Below are 20159 nucleotides of genomic sequence, written 5' to 3'. Positions count from 1 at the left end.
AAATATAGAAAAATATTATGATAGTAGTAACTGAACTGAAGATAGAAAAATACTGGCAAAGAGCACACTTTTTCAAAGCATTGTAACCTCTTTACCTTTTATTCTGTAACCAGCCAATTTTTATGAGCTCACAATTTCCTCGCTTCAGGTGTGCGTTCAAATGACTGACGGCTCTAGAAGCGTTCCTTTGTAAATTGTAACTGCATAGACAACCTCTCCTTTGTCACGACATCTATCGGCGGCATTCGGTTCGGTGTAGGTGAAAACGCGTTTACGTTTTTGACGGGGAAAGTGGTAATTGCTGGTGCCACTTTATGTCTTATAGGTGCGTAACTGCTAAATATAATACTCATTTGCTTACTATCACTTCGTAACTTGGGCGATCGGTAAAATAGTTGCACGGTAATTCTCCTATAAAATACCAATGGAATCCGTAAAACTGAAAATATCAGCATTTTCAGTTTTACGGATTCCATTTGTATTTTATGTATATGTACTTTTATGTAATAATATAATATGTGTTAGTGATAGATTCGTGTCTGTCCATTTTCAACTAAAATACATATATTATTAACAATAACACACTTTAAATAATTCTGTATACTTTGTCCTTTAAAGCCTTTACTTTTTAGCTTTAACATGAATACATTATCTGTATTTGAAGATAAACAAATGCCGCAGAGCAAATTCTTCAAAGGATTGTAACCTCTGTACCTTTTATTCTGTTATCGGCCAATTTTTATGAGCTCCCAATTTCCTCGCTTCAGGTGTACGTACAAATGACTGACGGCTTTGGAAGCGTTCCTTTGTAGCTGTGAAGACAAACTCGTCTTTGACACGACATCTATCGGCGGCATTCGGTTCGTAATAACTCGTTTTATGGAACGTTTGGCGGAGAAAGTGATGTTTGCTTGTGTCGCTTTTGTTTCTCTAGCCACCAAAAAATAGAAAATTATATATCTAAAACTACTATCATTGTCACTGATGTCAAGTCTAACAGCAACTGAACTAGGTGCCTTGCTTAGTCAAGGTGACAATCCCTTGCGCAACGACAAGCTTTCGTTTAACAAAAACGTCACTTTTGATACGGACATATCCGATCCATGTCGTATCTAGACCTAACATTTGACGTATCTTAAAGTTCGAATCGGGCCGTGTGTCTATCTATGTTTCGCTTTCATATTAGTGCGACAGTGACAGTTACAATTCATTATCTTCTGAGAGTAAACGATTGGCATGTTGGCTATGCCTGGGACGGTTGATAAAGTATTTGCATTGTGGATCTTTGTTTTGAGCCTAAATCTAGTTTCGGTTTTTAATTTTTGTTTTCTTAGTACAGTGAAACAATTCCAATGTTACAATACTGTTATTTTCTTGTACAGTAGTGGATAATCTTATAAGTACCATCAACTGACAAAAAATACTGAGGTTAAATGAAGAAGCATGACAAATACGAATGTTTCCGAGAAAATACCATGGCAAAGGATTGTTCACTACATCTACATTGTACAGATTTCATATGGAAGACTCAATTAAGAGGCGTTTTCGATTTTAATGATTATTATATTTTCGTATTCGTAAATGAGTATTATATCGATAGATTTAGTCGATGAAATTGTACACCTTTTGTTAACTACAAGAAATAACAAGTACTGGTTTATATTAGCACGTCTTGTCTTATCTTTCATTTTAATAGATCATTTATTTGAAAACTGATGGACGTTTAGATAAACGCGCGTAAAGCACTAATTTTGTCGATCTTATTTGTAAATTTCGTAAAGTTTGGACTGCTAAAAATTCTAATTTTTTATTACACATATCCTGTATTTCAACTTTAATAGACTACATTTTTGTTATAATAAATTTGAAGTAGTGTAAATGAAAGTTAAACGAAATCAATTTTCTCCAGAAATGACTTCAAAACATGTGACAATTTCTCTACGTAACGTAATTTGGAAACTTAAACAATATATAACATTTGCTGAAACTGTTCTTATACTTACATCATTTTCTATAATTTATCACCATAGTTTTTTTATGAATTTTTAAAAACTGTCCCTTCTCGTCATATATTACCGGGGACATACGCTTGCGACCTCATTATTAAAAGGCAAGATGAGAAGATGTGCTAATAGAAACCCATACTTGTTATTTAGATATTACGTAACAAAATGTGTACAATTTCAACGATTAAACCTATCAGTTTTATATTTTTGCTCTAAAATCGTTACCGGGCTCTTAAAGCTTTGTAACAGAATAAGGTTGAAGAATTACTTGAGTAGGTAATTGGTGTAAACTGTTCTCGTAAATACATAAAAAATGATGAAACCTCAAATCCTCACTTCACTCCATGTCACTAAAAATACTTCTGCTTGTATTCCCTCCTGATCCTACTTATCGACCTGTACAGGTCGCGATAGTCAATTTGACAGGTCGTCGTCGGCAGCAGCGATTACAGCCGGTAACGATGTGCTAATGCTGCGCTAATTGCGCGAATTAATATGCTGATGTAAGCCGAGGTGTCGCGCGGTAATAGACGGTACCTGATATAGGGAACAGTTGTAGGTACCTGGTGGTACTTACTTATCACTTTCTACTTAATTTACTATGTTTACTATACTGGAGAGTTATGGGCGTGTATAAATAAATAAATATTAGGGAACATCTTACAAAGATCAGCTTAGCCCCAAAGTAAGCAGAGCTTGTACTATGGGTACGAAGCGACGGTATATACATACTTATATACATAGAAAACACCCATGACTCAGGAACAAATATGACTGATGCCGAAGGGCATGACAAAATCTTTGCACAAACTTCATGCCAGTCCTTATCGTGACCTATACACGTCGCGATAGTCAATTTAACAGATGTCTACGGCAGCAGCGACCGGTATCGATGTGCGAATGCCGCGAATTAATATCCAGATGTAAGCCGAAGTGTCACGCTGTAATAGACGGTACCTGGCCGCGTAGCCAACGTTACAATCGTTAACACTCCGTAGCGTATCGTAGTCATCTCTCTCTATCACTCTTCTTTATTAGCGTGACTGTCACAGTTGCGTCTCGTTCGCTACGGTGCGTTAACGATATGCACGTTGGCTACGCGGGCTGATATAGCGAACGGTTGTAGGTACAGTCAGCATCAAATACTTTGTAGCAGTCAAAGTGGCCAAATAATTCGGTACATCATACTAAATATATGGTGTACCGAACTATTTGGCTACTTTGGTTGCTACAAAGTATTTGATGCTGACTGTACCAGGTACCTACTTATCACTTTACACTCTGTTTACTATTGGATAGTTGCGGGTATGTATTTCATGAAAATACAGCGTAATTGTAATTTTATTTTCATTAGGCTAATTTAGTATCCCTTTGCTGGACAAGGGACCGGGCTCTTTTATTTTATACTTCCATTCCCATATATATACGGTGTAACAGCAGGAACCCGGATGATTTTAATAGTGTAGTCATGATCACATATACAGACTAAAATGTCATTTTTACTTGGAATTCGCCTAGTTTCAGAGTGAATACCAATTAATAAAATATCTTCGTATTATTACCTAGTGCAAACCGCCTTTTTTATGGCCATGATGCCATTATGGGGCGTAGTCTAAATAACCTTCTTTTGGCCGTTGTCTACATTTAGTTTTTTAATACATAAATCAAAAAGTATTATTTTATTGTTAAATTCTAAATATCAATATATTAAAATTAAATCAGAAAACTGACGTCAAAAAATTATAACCAGCAATTGTATTAACTAATAAGCCGATAGTTTTGAGTTAGACTGGTTTGTGTAGAAACTGGCCAGAAAACCGCAGCCAAATAACACTAGACCCTACTCATAGTGTTGTGTTCCTGCCGGTGAGTAAGGTTGCCAGAGCTCAACGAGGGGGGGGCGGGTTTAGGGTTGGCAACGCGCATGTAACTCCTCTGGAGTTGCAGGCGTACATAGGCTACGGAGACTGCTTACCATCAGGCGGGCCGTATGCCTGTTTGCCACCGACGTAGTATAAAAGGGAGGGGGGGGGGGGGGTAAAAATCTCAAACTAATTGCGCAAATTATTCTGCGTCTGCACAATGTAACAGCAAGACATGATATACATTGAGTATTGTTTTTATAGATGGCAAATGAAATTATATTCAGATAATTTAAAATTGGTATATTAATGCACGTTAAGCCCTGTTAATATGTATTAAGTATTCTAATCCTTCTTTTAAAAATAAAACACGCCCCTAATTTGTCTAACTCAAAACAATCTCGCAATCGATACTCATATCGCGTCAACTCGACCATGAACTGGCATAGTTACGCAACTTGCGGCTTACTTACTACCCCGAAACCAAGGGGCGACCTTAAATGAAACGGTAGTTTTCCGCGGCTGCCCGCTAACCGGTCTGGTTAACCGGGTCGCCCGGGTCCGTGTGCGCCGTACCCGCTGCGGCCGCGTTATGGTCGACAAGAGCTGTTACGGCTGACGCGTGCGTTGATGTTGCGTGTCTACGGGTAAGTCGATTGCGTGTTTTGGTTTACGAGTTGTGCTATTGGTTTTGATGTTACGTGACGTTTTTAATGGTAGTTTTAGTTTACGGATATGGTAAAGAGAAATTTTACACGTAATTTAGTTGCGAGGACAGTGAACTTTTGCAGTTAGTTGGAAACGCAGTTATGTTTCTTACATTACGAAATGTTCGGCAGAAATGCATAAGTATGCTTAAAATTTAATATCCTTCCAACATTTTTAAGGTTTTACTTGTTATTATTTAACCACACCATTAAATGTGAATCAAACAAACTAGCATCCCATCTGATATCAAAGCGCTCGTGATAGCGACCACAATATAAATTCAAATAAAGAATCTTCAAAGGAAAAAATGAAATGGCTTCAAGACCGCAGGCGGGGCCTTTCCGCGCAAGACGCAGGAGGCGCCTTCCATTGGCTGCGAGCCGAGAAGGCGGTTCTCAAAGTCTTCGACTAACTTTTCATTTGCACAACTCTAAAATATTGCCTCAGATTAAAAGCACGGAAGTTCGCGCTGCGGTTTCGCCGGCAGCGTTTTTTGTTCAGTCTAAGTAATATGTAGTAAATCTCTTCCGTGCATTTGCTTGGATAGTTGCAGGCATGCGAGCTTTATTGGTTTTTACCTTTTATTTATTAAGAAGGAAGCTATTTAATCCTGTGAAATTTTCTAATAATATTTTATTGTTACGTAAAGCTTTATGTATTGCGTAATGTAACTAGTAATGTAAAAAAAAGCAAACTCTTAATGTCTGCTATAATTCGGTCAACATTTAAGCATATGATTCTCGGTTTCTAAGCAATTATTTAATGAGTAAGTATTAAAAAAAAACCTACCGTGTATAACAAATGCAAATACCTACTTGAATAATAATGCCTATATATTTTTCTGGCCCGAAAAGACGGCTCGTGGTGCAAGAGGCTGGTAGAGTAGAGACCTTGGGGAGAGTCGCGCCCAGCAGGGAAGCCAAAAATGCGTTGGTATGACGATATCAAGAGAACAGCTGGATCGAAATGAGTACATAGAGCGCAAAACAGACCAGAATGGCAAAAATTGAAGGAGGCCTACATCTCAAAGATTTGAAAAGGCTAAGAAGAAAAAAAGAAGATATATTTATTAATAGATACTTAGTGTGTCTCCGGTATTAGAACTAGTGCAGCTCCGTAGTCTCAACTATGGTTCCATCCGGCAGAAAGCACGAAACATGGCATGCGTATAGCTTTTAAATTCATAAGAATAAACAGTACCCCTAGTGTAAATATTTTCGACAGCGAAACGTGACGTACGCGTTTGCGTTAAGTGTCATTTTGTATGAGATTTTTGACTTTCCAAAACGTCCCGCTTGGCGCGCTGTTTAAAAACCCATACAAAATGAGACTTAACGCAAACGCGTACGTCACGTTTCGCTATCGACTAAATTTACACTAGGGGTACAGATGTAGAAACACGCCGTGAAGTTACTGTTACCCCATTTTTGGTATTTTTTATTTATTTTCATGACAACTGTGAAAGTTACAATAAAAATGTTTAGAAGAAGTATGTTCTCCATGAAATTCTCTACAATATTGTCTTTGAAATTGTATTGTTAATTTCTCCTTTTATTATTTGCGTCCGACGACTAATGGTGTAAGTACTATAAGTGCAGTGAGTATGCACTTTTGTCTCAGTTGACAAAGATCTTTTTATCCTTCAAATAAAGTGTGTACGGATACTAACTAATATGAAAACAACTGTACATGTTCATTTTAGATCAGCCTCGCCGTTACTAGGTTAAAAAATAACCTACTTCCACTGTCGGCATCTAGGTACAATAAAATTACATAGTAATAGTCCACATTCCATCTCAGTTAAGATATATAATAAATTAAGTAACAACATAAAAGAAGTAAAAAACAACACTACCTATATTATTAAAACAATTTAAAAAGTTCGTAATAGAAAAATGTTACTACGACTTAGAAGACTTTTCAAGACAAATACATTTAATGTGCATATATGTGATGATTTTCATATAAAGGCCAAAATCAAATACTAAAAATGTTTAAAGAAACACGGAACTTGGCAATTTTTAATACAGTGTTATAATATAACGCTTGTTCCATGCGTTTTTGACATTGTTACAGATTTGTTATTTTTATTTCATACAAACTTAAAAAATCACAAATATTATATAAATGAAGTATTATTTGAAAACTATTAGTCTTTACAATATATTACATTATATATTATACGGTATTACACCTAGTGCGGCTCCTTAGCCTCCTCAACTATGGTCCCATCCGGCAGAAAGCACGAAACTTGGCAAGCATATAGCTTTTTAGTTCATAAGAAAAAATAGAAGTAGAGACACGCCAGGAAATTTCTTCTCGCTACTACTAAAGTAATAATAATAATAAAAAACACAAACAGATACATAAAAATATAAAATTATTTAGATGTGATGAGATTAACTAAATGATTTTTATCAAATGATCCTTAGAGATGTATAGAGTCTCTAAGAGTCAACATTCTATATAATTAAAACATTCATTAAGACAGAAGAAACATACGAGAACCGAATGAGGTGTCTCGTTGTAATTATACTTAAAAATAAAGTTAGCTTAAACAGACCAGTCTCCTCAAACAGCACCCGTTCACGAGCGAGTATGACGCGTATCTCAGCCATCAACCACAGCCATCAGTACCCCTAGTGTAAATAAATTCGATTTCGAAACGTGACGTACGCGTTTGCGTTTAGTCTCATTTTGTACCTATTGGATTTAGAAAGAGCGCGCCAAGCGGGACGTTTTGGAAACTCAAAATCCTATACAAAATGAGACTTAACGCAAACGCGTTCGTCACGTTATGATGTCGATCAAATTTACACTAGGGGTACTGATGCTCAAAATCGACATAAGCCGTGTTTATAAGAACGTCAACTTTTATTTTGAATAACATTTTTATGATTACACAGGATTTTCACTTTCATCTGTTCGCTAAGCATTCAACTAGATTATGAACCGCTAAGCCAGCCTAAAGCCTAAATCCACCATCAAATGCTCGATACATGTCTATTGTTCTGTATATGGATAACATTCGGATCTGTCAATCACGAACTACAAATGAGACGGGCGAACTAATGAATGGTGCAAACTGTTCAACCGGGTTTACTTTGCCGAAACGTGTTGTCTATTGGAGGGTAATTTAAGTTCTAGTTTTATATGTTTAGATAGTGGTTGACATGCAAGCTTTAAACATTTTTCTACGTTTTTAGTGCAAAACTGAACGGATAAAAGATTTGAAACTAAGTTTATTCCAGTTAGGTTTTTCTTAGGTTCTACGTTTAACTAATAGGTACGTATTTTTGTTTTGCTGTTCTTTTTTATTTGCAGTCGCATTAGAATTTTTTTATTTTATTTAATTTATATTAGGTATATCTCGAAATAAATAAATTATAGAGCTTCTCAAGAAAAAAGTGAAAAAGTATCACATCATTTTCTATTCTCTGTTTAGCATGGTATCAATGTGGATATTTTTTTATTCATATCACGTGTAATAACAAGATTATGCGTAATTTATTTTATTACTGAATACATATTTATTTAATCTTTTTGAAACGTATCTGAACAGAACTTAGAACTCTACCTACCTAACTTCCTCTCCTTCCAGTATCCGACACGAGCGCACGCATATTTACTCAAACTGCAATTTAGACAGAAACAGGCACATGAACGGGCACCGTTCGCACTTGACGACCTTGTTTAGCTTCCCACAAGCTCACTCAAAGCGCCAAACCTGCCATACTTCAGCCTTTTCATTCGCTAAACATCATGTATCCAAATATTACCTCGACCATCGTATCACGAGACCAAGTGTCATAATAGCTGTGTGTGTCTGGAGTTTCATTTATGCTAGACCAGTAGTGGCAATGTAGTCGAAGAGTGTTGTGAATAAAATTCCAACACTTCATGCTTGCTAGTTAGATCACGCTTCATGGCTTTCATGCGTAATTCGATCATAAGTATATCATGACGTTGGTGCCAAGTTTACTTTGGAGACAATGCAAGTTTTTGGTAAAAATAATTTCGGGGTTATATTGCCGATTATTTTGCATTGTCATCTCTGACTCAACGAGGCCGTTAAGATTTTATATTAAGGCGCAAGCTAGGGCAAGGCATTCTCCATACAAACCTTGTGCGAGTTTTATTCGTTACTTTTGGCACTATAGCATTTCATTTCAAAGAGCTTGCTCTACCCTTCGCCTTAAGCCATCTTTCGTGTCCATCCAGTAACAAACCAGTTCTATGATATGGCAAAGACTGTCCAGCTTTGCAGTCTCTTTTTTGTGACTGGCTCATTATTTATTGTAAGTTTAGTTCCCGTCCCAGTCAAAGAAAATGTCAGAAGTGGCAGCCAATGGGTTCCGTACCATTTATGACGTATTAAAAAACTACTTACTAGATCTCGTTCAAACCAATTGTCGGTGGAAGTTTGCATGGTAATGTGTATCATATATTTTTTTTAGATTTTTCATTCTGTTATTTTAGAAGTTACGGGGGGGGGGACACATTTTTTCCACTTTGGAAGTGTCTCGCGCAAACTATTCAGTTTAGAAAAAAATGATATTAGAAACCTAAATATCATCTTTGAAGACCTATCCATAGATATCCCACACGTATGGGTTTGATGAAAAAACAATTTTTTATTTTATGACGTATTAAAAGAAAACTACTTACTAGATCTCCTTCAAACCAATTTTTAGGTGGAAGTTTATATGGTAATGTATATCATATATTTTTTTTAGATTTTTCATTCTGTTATTTTCGAAGTTACAGGGGGGGGGGGGGGGGGGGGGGCACACACATTTTACACTTTGGAAGTGTCTCTCGCGCAAACTATTCCGTTTACAAAAAAATGATATTAGAAACCTCAATATCATTTTTGAAGACCTATCCATAGATATCCCACACGGGAGTTTAAGTTCTAAGTATGGGGAACCCCCAAAATTTATTGTTTTTTTTTATTTATGTAAAAGTATTAATGCGGCTCATAGAATACATCTACTTACCAAGTTTGAACAGTATAGTTCTTATAGTTTAAAAAAAAGTGGCTGTGACATAAGCGGACAGACAGACGGACATGACGAATCTATAAGGGTTCTGTTTTTTGCCATTTGGCTACAGAACCCTAAAAACTGTCACTTGGACGCCACGTCACCGAAGTGTCAAAACTGAAATTGAACTTTATGCATATGCATGTAGGTCTATGTTGCTCTGCATCACAGAGACGAATTAATCCGTCTTCGGCATTGGGCCTACGGTGCGGATATATCCGGCAGCATTGGCGTTAAAATGGTTAAACATATCATCTTAATGTAGCATTTTATATTCGACCCTTTTATATTCGAAGTGTAGTCTCCGAACTATAAATGGAGACGGCCATAATAGTTATAATATATTGGGTTTCGAAGATATCTTCAATAGACGCAATTAGACAAGTGACGCATTTACACCATGTGACACATTTACCCCAGTTGGCTATAATGGGTAATTGTGTAGGGTTTTATAATAAACTTTAAGAAATGTACTTAATTGAATTGTCTGTTAATAAATTAAAAAAATGTGTAAAGTAATGCTTTTATTGTGTTTTCCATATTTAAAACGTAAACTTATTTATAAAGCTATTTAGAGTTACGGAAGATTACCTGTATTAATGACGTCACAGTGCTATTAACTTTGACTTAAGTATAAATAAATTAAGAATTTATATTGTTACATATTTGATATCTAGGTTTTATTATTTTAAATTGTTTTCTAGACAAGTATTATTTTTGCATTTCACAGTTTGTAACGGTTTTATTGCGAATATGATAATATTAGCCTTGACATTACAACATTTTTTTTTTAATAACGTAATTTGCATCAATAAATTGCTCTGATAATTAACTTAAGTTGATTTGTAACTGACGATTCGACAGTTCTTGTTGCTAGGCATACTTAAATAAATAATGTTTTGAGTTAAATTTACATTTGAATAACATTCTCACATCCAGGTATATTTTTTTCCCCACAAACAAGCCCGTAGACAATCAATGAAAACTACCGACAGTTAACATAAATATTGTAGCGTGACCTCCAATAAATGTTCAAGTAGGGACAATATTATTTGTGTTGTCTTGTTTTTATTAGTGTCTTCTTTCAAATAAAAAAATACGGTACGTATTTCTAGTTGTAGACATGGAACTAGAATACTAAGGACGTAGTTTCGCTAAAACACAAATAGGATTCCATCATCCACCAATTTTCTAGTATTTACTCGTGACACGCTCACATTGACAGTTATCTCTATGGCCTCCTTCACCAATCTGCCGTCGTTCGAAGAAAAAATTAAATACGCCGGCGTGGTCGAATGTTGCAAAATATATACCGATCGAAAGAAAAAAAGAGGCAGTATAAATTTTTATACATAAGTTAATCAATTATCACATTATCTTTCGTAAAATACGATATTAATCCATGAAGTTGTGCCTAAACTAGAGGGCGCTGTCACTTTTTTTGCGATATATATTTTCTGGTGATAAAAATAAGACAACGAAAATAATGTTAACCCACAAACGCGTTGAATTCTTTGATTCACATTTGCAAAAATAAAGTCCTTAAGACAGGGCGGGCACTGAAGGGCGGAATTGGCCGCCCAAATATCCCGCCCTTCCTATTTGACATTCAACTTTCTTAAGTTGCGCGAAAAAGTTTTGCCAAGTTTCCAATGTCATGGACTTTTACCCCAGTTGGGAGTTAAGCTTAATGTTATTGTTATGAGTTTTCAGAGAAAGTAAGGATTGACCTTGATTGTTTTCGTATCATCAAAGAGGGAAATACAAGTATTCTTATGCATTTATTTTATAACTAGTTTTTGCTCGCGAATTCGTCTGCGTAGTATGGGTATTGCCATATTTCACATTTCCATAGTCAATTTCACCCCTGTTTTCATCCTTTCAAGGGATGATTGCCACAGTGAAAATATTCTTTATTAAGGCAGTTAATGAAAAGCTAACAATTTAGGATATTAAATATGGATTTCACAAGGCAAAACATTAATTAGTTGATTTATTTTGGGTTTAATAAAGAATGCGTTATTTATTAAAACCAGGAAAGCCTTTTTGTGGCTGTCAATCACGGCAGTGCTGCTTTTGTTATGACTAAAAGGTATCTCCCTAAATCTGGTTTATCTTTTTATCTACCATACCATTACGTTTAACTAACGATACCATAGAATATTACTTGGGCTTCGATCTCCAATGGCAGTGGCCACAAAGTCGGTATTTTTGACCGAAGAAAGAGTTAACCTTTTTGAACGACGTATTTTGGTACGGTTTCTACGACATTTGTATGAGCCCTATTTATTGATATTTAATTGAAATAAAAATGTGTTTTTTCTTTATAATAATTGAGGGCATTATGGCTACTTTGACCATACAAATGTCGAATATGGCATACAAGTGTCGACACAGTGCCACAAAAATGTCAGAAAGATGCCATAAAAAGTCGTCGGGGTCTTACAAATGTACTACAGTGCCATAATAATGTCGGTACTGCGATACAATGTGGGAAAATTGCCATATTACATTATAACAGCGCCTTACAATTGGCTGTATACAAAATATTTAAGGGTCAGATCCCATACAACAAACATATTTTTTTTGCCGTTTTTATAAATAATGGTACGGAACCCTTCGTGCGTGAGTCCGACTCGCACTTGCCCGGTTTTTTTCCTTTAACTAAACCCGTAATATTGTAGATTTCATCAACAAGTTCACCTCTTTTGACAACTCGATATCAAAATATAATAGTGGATGAATAATGTCTAGTTAATACTATGGGTATGGGTATAATAAAAAGTTCATAATTTGGATCATTATTTGGAATATTCTTGAATAGGTATTTCATGTAACATACATACTCGTATCTGCTACAAAATGCATATAAAACTGTGATTAGAATATTATACACATCTGGGTTAATTTACCTACATTGTCCCTACAAGGAAATATCTATTAACGTACTTGTATATCTAATACTATACTTGTGCTTTTAAAAACATGAAATGAATAAATATAAAACTCCTATTGTGTAACAAATACGCGTGTCGATTAAAACTCCGTTTCTATCAAGCGACGGCACGTGTTTCCTACATATGTAAGTGTACATATTTGTTAGTGACCAACAAATCATATTTTTATTTAACAATTTATAAAAAAAACTTAGCACACGAAAGAAACACAATCCGTTGAGAATTTTACCAGTGTTTTATGACATATGAACGATATTTAGAGGAACAACAAAAATCATACGTCTGTTTCAGAATTACTTTTGGTTAAACAAATTACTAACTGAATTTTATACATAAAATTATAAATATAAATACTTGCTCATATGCTACTAGTATGACTTTTACTTAGCTTATGATCTAAATCACTTTATAAAGGACGGGACAAATTGAACAAGCACCAAAGGTAACTTAAATTTCGTTACATCGCCACAATGAAGTGATTCAATGTTATTTCATTCGTGTCTTGAATTATTATTTTATACAGAAAACTACTCGTTAACGATGATTACCGAATTTACATGTTTTTTGTAAAAAAAATATATACTAGATAATTAGCTTAAATTTAGTATATTATAGTAAGTATATTAAAGTGTTATGAACAGTTTGAAGATTAAAATCATTTCCTCGTACTTATATTTTGAAAAATATTTTCACTGTCTAAGAAGAAGAAGGTGCTTATTGTTTATTATTTATCTTTTTATACAATCGGCGCTGTGTCTGTAATCGGTCACGATATCATCTTCAAACAACAAAACTTTGTAGACAAAGTAAAACATATAAATTTAGTACGTGGCATTAGTATTGTTTTCAGGAATTAAATTTTTGACCTGTACGATTTTGATTTACATTTAATCGGCGTTTTTCAGTAGATGACGTTATTTAGGCACCCTGATATAGTAATGGGATAAGTATGTAATTATAATGGGATAATTGGGATAAGTATTCATTGTGTATCAAAACTGCACCTTCAGCACTCACCGCGACCGCTGCGGCCGACGAACCTCAGGTCGTTAAACTTCGCCACCTGGTTCTTCATCACGGCCGAACTGTTCCTCAACTCCGCACAGCAGTTCTCGTCGTTCCCTGCTCTCACGGTAACCAGCGTGCCGTCGCCTACATCCCCAAGAGCCACCACCTTGAAGGCAACAGGGAGGGTCTTGTTTGATCTCCAGTGTGGAGGTAACACCGTGCAGACGAAGTGAGGACTACCCGTCCTCACCAACTCCCCAGGGTGCTCCGACAGAAAGTCCCCCAATGTTCGCTCCGCCAGAATGTCCGACGTCATCTTCGTATACGTCTCGTGCAGCAGCGTCGAGCTGGTGTCCGGCGATACGGCGCCGCTGCTCGCACCCGTCAGGTGCATCCTCGCCACCCGTCTCTGCGTGCTACACATAGAGTCAGCTGGCTTCTCCTACATCTCACTGTCCACTCACTGTCATCACACACGTTGACCGCAACACACCATCACTACTATAAACTACGGAGACAACTAGTTGCTAGGGAACGCACGCGTGCCCACTTGACGCGGTGACGTCACGGGCGGCCTTGCCACACTTTTTTCCTCGGTGAATGAAAAGTTCGGCGGGGGCGCGCGAGGGGCGCGAGGCGCCGATTTTTTCCGCCGCCGAGGGGTGGCTCCCCCGCGCTCGGCGAAAAAACTTTTCACTAGTTTCACTGACGGCACTTTTTGCGCTCGGTATTTACGCGATCGCCGTCACGCGCGTCGCTCTCGCTTTCTATGTGAAGTTTTTTTGAATTTTATTTTAATTACGTTTCGTGTCGTGTTTTCGTAGAGTCGTGTTTTGAGGGGTGCGAGTGTAAATGCGTGCGACGTGCGGCGTGGTTGTGGAACGACTCGTGGGGGCGGCTCGTGCCGCGAGTCGGTGCGGTGTCCGGTCGCTATTAATACGCGCGTACGTCCGCGCCCGTCGACTTCGGACAAAGTTTCGCGGCAGCGGCGGCGAGCGAGAGGCGGCGACGGCGCGGGCGCGGCGGGCGCGGAGCGCACTTTGCGGTCGGGGTGGGTTGGGTTTAAAGCCGCTGAAGGATAAAACATACAAATAAACACGTGTTCGCGCCGGCGCGAGCGAGAGGTGCGTACGACGCGCGGGATCGAGCGGGATGGCGCGCGCCCGCCGCGGCATTTAGCACCCGCTGCTCGTTGCCGTCGCCGTGGCCGTCGAAACCTGGAGATAGCAAAGAACTGTCACTGAGGAACCCTAGCTGAAAAGTTGTTCGTGTAAAAGTGAATGAAAAATAAGTGCCAACTAATTAATAAATAATTTGATTAACTAGTAACATTAATACATTCAAATAATTACTGATCTGTGTACGAACCTACTTGTACTACGGTAGGTATGTTTTTACGTGTAGTGCGATAAGAATACCTAATATAATAATACAATTAAAATTTGCTTTAGTTTATTGTATACTTAATATTTTCTGTGACAACATAATTAAAACTTTCGGCGGATAACTAATTTTCTCTTGATGACAGATAAAACAAATATTGAGATTTCCACCATAACCAGTGGTCCAATACCATGGCATTGCAAACTATTAATGACATGAAATCGAATTATCCAAGTTTATGTACCTATTGTTATATGATAAAATAGGTACTGGGTTTATTAGTCTATATTCCTCCTTAAGTCCTTTAATCTTCTAAAAAACCCATGAAGTCGTCGTGAGTAGTTTACACAGCGCCAAGAACGCTACCTTAAGTTATAAATATGTCTAAAATACATACGGTATATGTAATGTTCTTGCATTCAGATTTTAATTGCTTGTGTATACTAATTATATTGGCATGTACTTGATGCCTATTCTTGGGCATTACAAATTTAATGATGACGAAATTTATGAGAAACAGCACAAAATCGCTAAAGTATGTATTTACATGTTTATACCTTTGAAAGCATGTAAGTATAATATATTTAGGTACATCAGCTAAAACGTGGGGTCTTACCCTGGGAAAGATCACGTTAATGAAGTCGGTTATCTCGTGCCAATCAGCTTAGCGGCTGCCGGCAGGAGAGGGTTACGCGAGATCAAACTATTATTATCTCCATTAAATAAAGGATCAGAGTACGTAACAAAAGCATATAATAACTTAACATAACGAAATATGTAAAATAATTAGACTGTAGCAGATACTTTTAATACGAATTTGTAGCCGGCTAACTAGGGCGGTAAATGAAAACTAGGTTCTTAGGTCAAAAAAATGTAATAATAAAAATATATACAATAAATAAAACTAAGATCGCCGTGTGAACCTAGCCTAAGGGCTGCTTTAGAGGCAGCACACATATTTTCACTTTTAACACAAATAATAAGCATCAAGTCACATTAAATAAATAAAATCAAAGTTGTGCTATTTGCAACAAAATTCCAAGCGAAGTGCCAGAGAAAACAAAAGACGAGCGAAAGGGGCATACATATATATTTTTTTATCACCGGGCAGTGCGCGCGGTAACTGCACTATAGAGATATCCATAATAGGGTTGTTTCCATCTACAAATCTTAGAGCAGAATTGAATCCCAATAAATTATATTGAATTATAAGAACATGTTAAACTACTTTTAGGGGACCTGTAATGACCATATTTTCGTAAATATTGAATTTAAAATATCTTTTCGCACACGTCACGTGACTAAACTCGAAACGTCATTGAAGATTCTGATGACGTCACAACTCTCGGATTGACACTGTTGACAGTTAGGCGATAAACAACAAATGACAAATGTCAGTTGACAGTTCGTATCTTTTACGTGTGTATGTAGTTATGTGTCAAACCGTGAACTGTGACGTCACACAATTTTCAAAGAGCGTTTTGGGAGCAGCGTTTTGGGCGCGAAAGCATCTGTCAAAATATATTTTGTTAATTTAACATATTTAAAGGCGTTTTTAGTATAAAAGTTGAATTTTAGGGCAACTTTTAGTTAATATAGAACGTGATACAAGCGTTTCAAAAAATTGGAAACAACCCTATTGTAAAACGTTTAATGCGCTACTATTATTGCCGACTGTACAATACCTACAAAAAGATATGAGTTCTCAAAATAAAAGTAGATATCTTATAATGGTTAGTGGTAAGACCAAATTTACTTTATTCATAGTATTAGCATTTCGTAAGAGCATTAAGTTCTTATAACTTATACACATAAATAAGTAGCTGTATCTAAACATAGTGATGTTTACATATTAACATTGTTTAGTTTGTTTAATAACAGTGACATAAGATTAGGTAAGAATACTCGTATTAGGTAAGTACGTTACTTGAGTCATCTTCTTACTCGCGATGTCCCGGCATTTTGCCACGGCTCATAGGAGCCTGGGGTCCGCTTGGCAACTACTAACAATTGGCGTGGACAGTGTAGACACTAGTTTTTACGAAAGCGAACTGCCATCTGACCTTTCAACCCGGAGGGTAAACTAGGCCTTATTGGGATTAGCATGGTTTCCTCACGATGTTTTCCTCCACCGAAAAGCGACTGGTAAATATAATAGTACATTACGATACAAGTGCGAAAAATAGGAAATTCGAAACGAGTGGCGATAAATTAAAACACGACCGAAGGGAGTGTTTTAAATCGACACGAGTTGCGAATTACCTATTCGCACATGTATCGTACAACGTTTTACAGTACATATGGCCCTTTAAATGTTCGACACAGTAACATAATATGCTACTTCTCGCACTAGTGCTATAAAGTAGCCCCAAATGTACTGTAAAATGATATTTCGTACATTTGGTACGAGCCGGAGTTTGATTCGCGATCTCCGGATTGCAAGTCGCATGCTCTTACCAGGCCACCAGCTCTTTTTACGTACATAGTACGTACGTTACTTTAGTAGTAATCTACATTTGTGTCACAAAAAAATAAAGGTTTCTGGATTTAAATATTATTTTGCAATGACCAGGCTAGAATGTGTTCGTCTGGAGAGTACCTAAATCCAAATACCTAATACGTCCTCAAAATCGGTAAAAAATCAACGGACCAGCGAGGTAAAGGGTTGATAAAGCAGCGTTAACGAAGCTGCTTATAATAGCGAGCTTACCGGCTTAGGGTTGAAGAGGGTTAACGTATAAGCAAAACTATTACTGGAGCTATGCACGGTTAACTATAATGGTTATGTAGGTTTTTGGTAAGTTCAGCTTTAATGAGTCACATTTGCGTAGGTAACAAACGTATGAAAGTTGATGTGAGTATAATGTGGTTGAGATCGGAAACTATACTTATGGACTAAACATTTATGCATGCACTCATGACTTTTTATTTTATTTTATTGAACACAATGCAAGTTTACAGTTTCAGACCAATTCACTTATATGCTAGGAAAACATAAATTATCAAGAATAATAAATATACATGCTGAATCAAAGACATACAAAAATATAAAAATCATGCGCATATAAATGTCAAAACTAATTCTATAAAAGTCTGTTTATTTTGTATACTCTTATCTTTGTAATAAACAGAGTAGGTAGATAGTAGGTACAGTCACGGACATTAATTGTTGAGCCATTTAGGGTTTATTTTACATTGGACATATATATGTGGCCATGTATGTGTGTACATACTAAAATTAAATAATGTAATATACTTACAACAAATAGAATTAATGTTTAGTATAATTCCATTTCTTAAAAATTTATGGCATTTTAGTTAACATAAACATGCTAGTATTATTTTAAAGCGCACCTATTTCTACTATTTTAATGTCAAAACATACGTATGTGTTTTATAATACAAATAGTCCAGGAAAAGTTTAGCCTATAATTATTGATAGGCTAGATTTTCCTAAGGTTTCTTTCGTTATTAAAACTCATACTCGTAACACCCCAATATTTAACTATCTTCTGTCCTACACTTCAATACTAACTATATTCGTACTCTAAGTTTCAATGTCCAGCCCAAGACCATCCATGTGCCAACCAATTTAACGTCTTATAACGAGCAGATTACGGTTCATAATGGCTTCTAAATAGTACGCGAAGGGCCATTAGTGCCGCTTGCACCAGCTGTCAGTTCCCAGCCTGTGTAATAGGTACGTTTTATCCCGTGGTTATGGGGTACCTACTGTTTCAGGGTTTCTCAAAATTGGGGCCTAGAATGCAGTTATTATGTGCTGTTAATGGCACGTCATTAGAGACTTAGCAAGAGGAATTTCGTATGAAATTACATTTAGGTCATGTAAATAATCTAATTCACATTGGGGTAGCTTGGACTGCAGTTTTCGGGTTAGCTCTTTTGTGAGAAGAAGTCCCTACATTTTTTATAGGTACAGTCATACAATCAGTCTATGCAGAGGGGAGGGCCACCTCTCTCTGCAGCTGACTCTACCTATAAGAAGGTGTAGGTTGACTGTACATTAAATATGCAAAAAAAATCCAGCAAAGTAAGAAATATGACCTACGTAATACAAAGTCGATTGGTCCCTGACAAGATAAGAGTGATTCCCTTTTTTTCCGGAAATTGTAATGACTTACACGCCGCCACGTATCTGTTAACCAAATGTGATAATACAGGTAACCCACAACCCACACGTTTGACCATTGGCTGAGGTTTTCGCTTGTTGAGAAGTATGAACTTATTGTATGGATTGACGTTAATCTGACATGGCTATTTGTACGTTACGTACAAATAGCCATAAGTACATTTGACGTGCCCCGCCCCCGCAAAAATTACAGACAAGGCGTCTTTAGTTGGTTAAAATAAATGCTAGTAACTACTTAAACTAGCTCCGTCAAATATTATCTTCATCTTCTTCTTCTTTATTTATAGAAAAAGGCACGAAATTCAAAATGTGTAAGTATTTGATTTCGACTCTTCGCTCCAAAAATTTTCAAAGTTTTCGCCTTTTTCCACTGACAAAGTTAATTGGCTTGCCAGACTATACTAACTATTCTAAATTTCAGTCTCAAAAATTAAATTTGCTCTAAAGATCTCTATTTTCCCTGAACCCGTCAAGCAAAATGGATTTCAGAGGTCTTAATAGGTAAGTTCGTGAATATCTCAATCAGTTGATCGTACCGTCAGACTAACCATTTTCCATTTATATTACTACCTAATATAACTAAAACACTGTCTAGGTGCTTTGATCTAATTAGAATAGCGTTCATGTACGTCCGAAGTTCGTTACGTAAACTGAGCCACAAACGCCCAACACTTCACAAATTCACCTCGATACCCAAAAAGGGTACACTTTTGCCGACGCTCTCAAAGCTATGCAGATCGGTCTCGACAAATATTGAACCGGGCTCCCTTACAACACAAAATCAAACCTTTTATTTAAGTCCGAGCACACAAGGGAGCACTGTTTGCGGGGCCAGAGGTCAACAACCCTTCCAGATGACCAAAGGATAACCAGATTCGCTATTAGAACAATTTATTGTGCTTGTAGATCGTTTGAATTGTTTTGAATAGACCTTTGAGGAGCGGGTTGAAGAATTTTCGGAGATAATGACCGGGGTAGAGGGTTTGCATACTTTAGGTAGGTACAGTGTCTTTGTTTGGGATGAAAATGGGTGGATAATT

At 36.8% G+C, this 20159-nt stretch overlaps 1 protein-coding gene across 2 annotated transcripts in view; it reads right to left on the bottom strand.

The window, feature by feature from the left end:
- The window catches only part of LOC133526686 (runt-related transcription factor 3), a 39591-nt gene extending 24789 nt beyond the window's left edge, over nucleotides 1-14802 (bottom strand). For both annotated transcript variants that reach the window (XM_061863395.1, XM_061863396.1), the window contains exon 1: nucleotides 13596-14802. In XM_061863395.1, the coding sequence (XP_061719379.1) occupies nucleotides 13596-14010 (415 nt within the window). In that variant the 5' untranslated portion in view covers nucleotides 14011-14802. The remainder of the gene's footprint in view (nucleotides 1-13595) is intronic.
- Nucleotides 14803-20159: the final 5357 nt, after the last annotated feature.

This window comes from Cydia pomonella, chromosome 16 (assembly GCF_033807575.1).
Source record: "Cydia pomonella isolate Wapato2018A chromosome 16, ilCydPomo1, whole genome shotgun sequence".
NCBI classification, from domain to species: Eukaryota; Metazoa; Arthropoda; class Insecta; order Lepidoptera; family Tortricidae; genus Cydia; species Cydia pomonella.
This window is presented reverse-complemented; position numbering and strand designations above follow the sequence as displayed.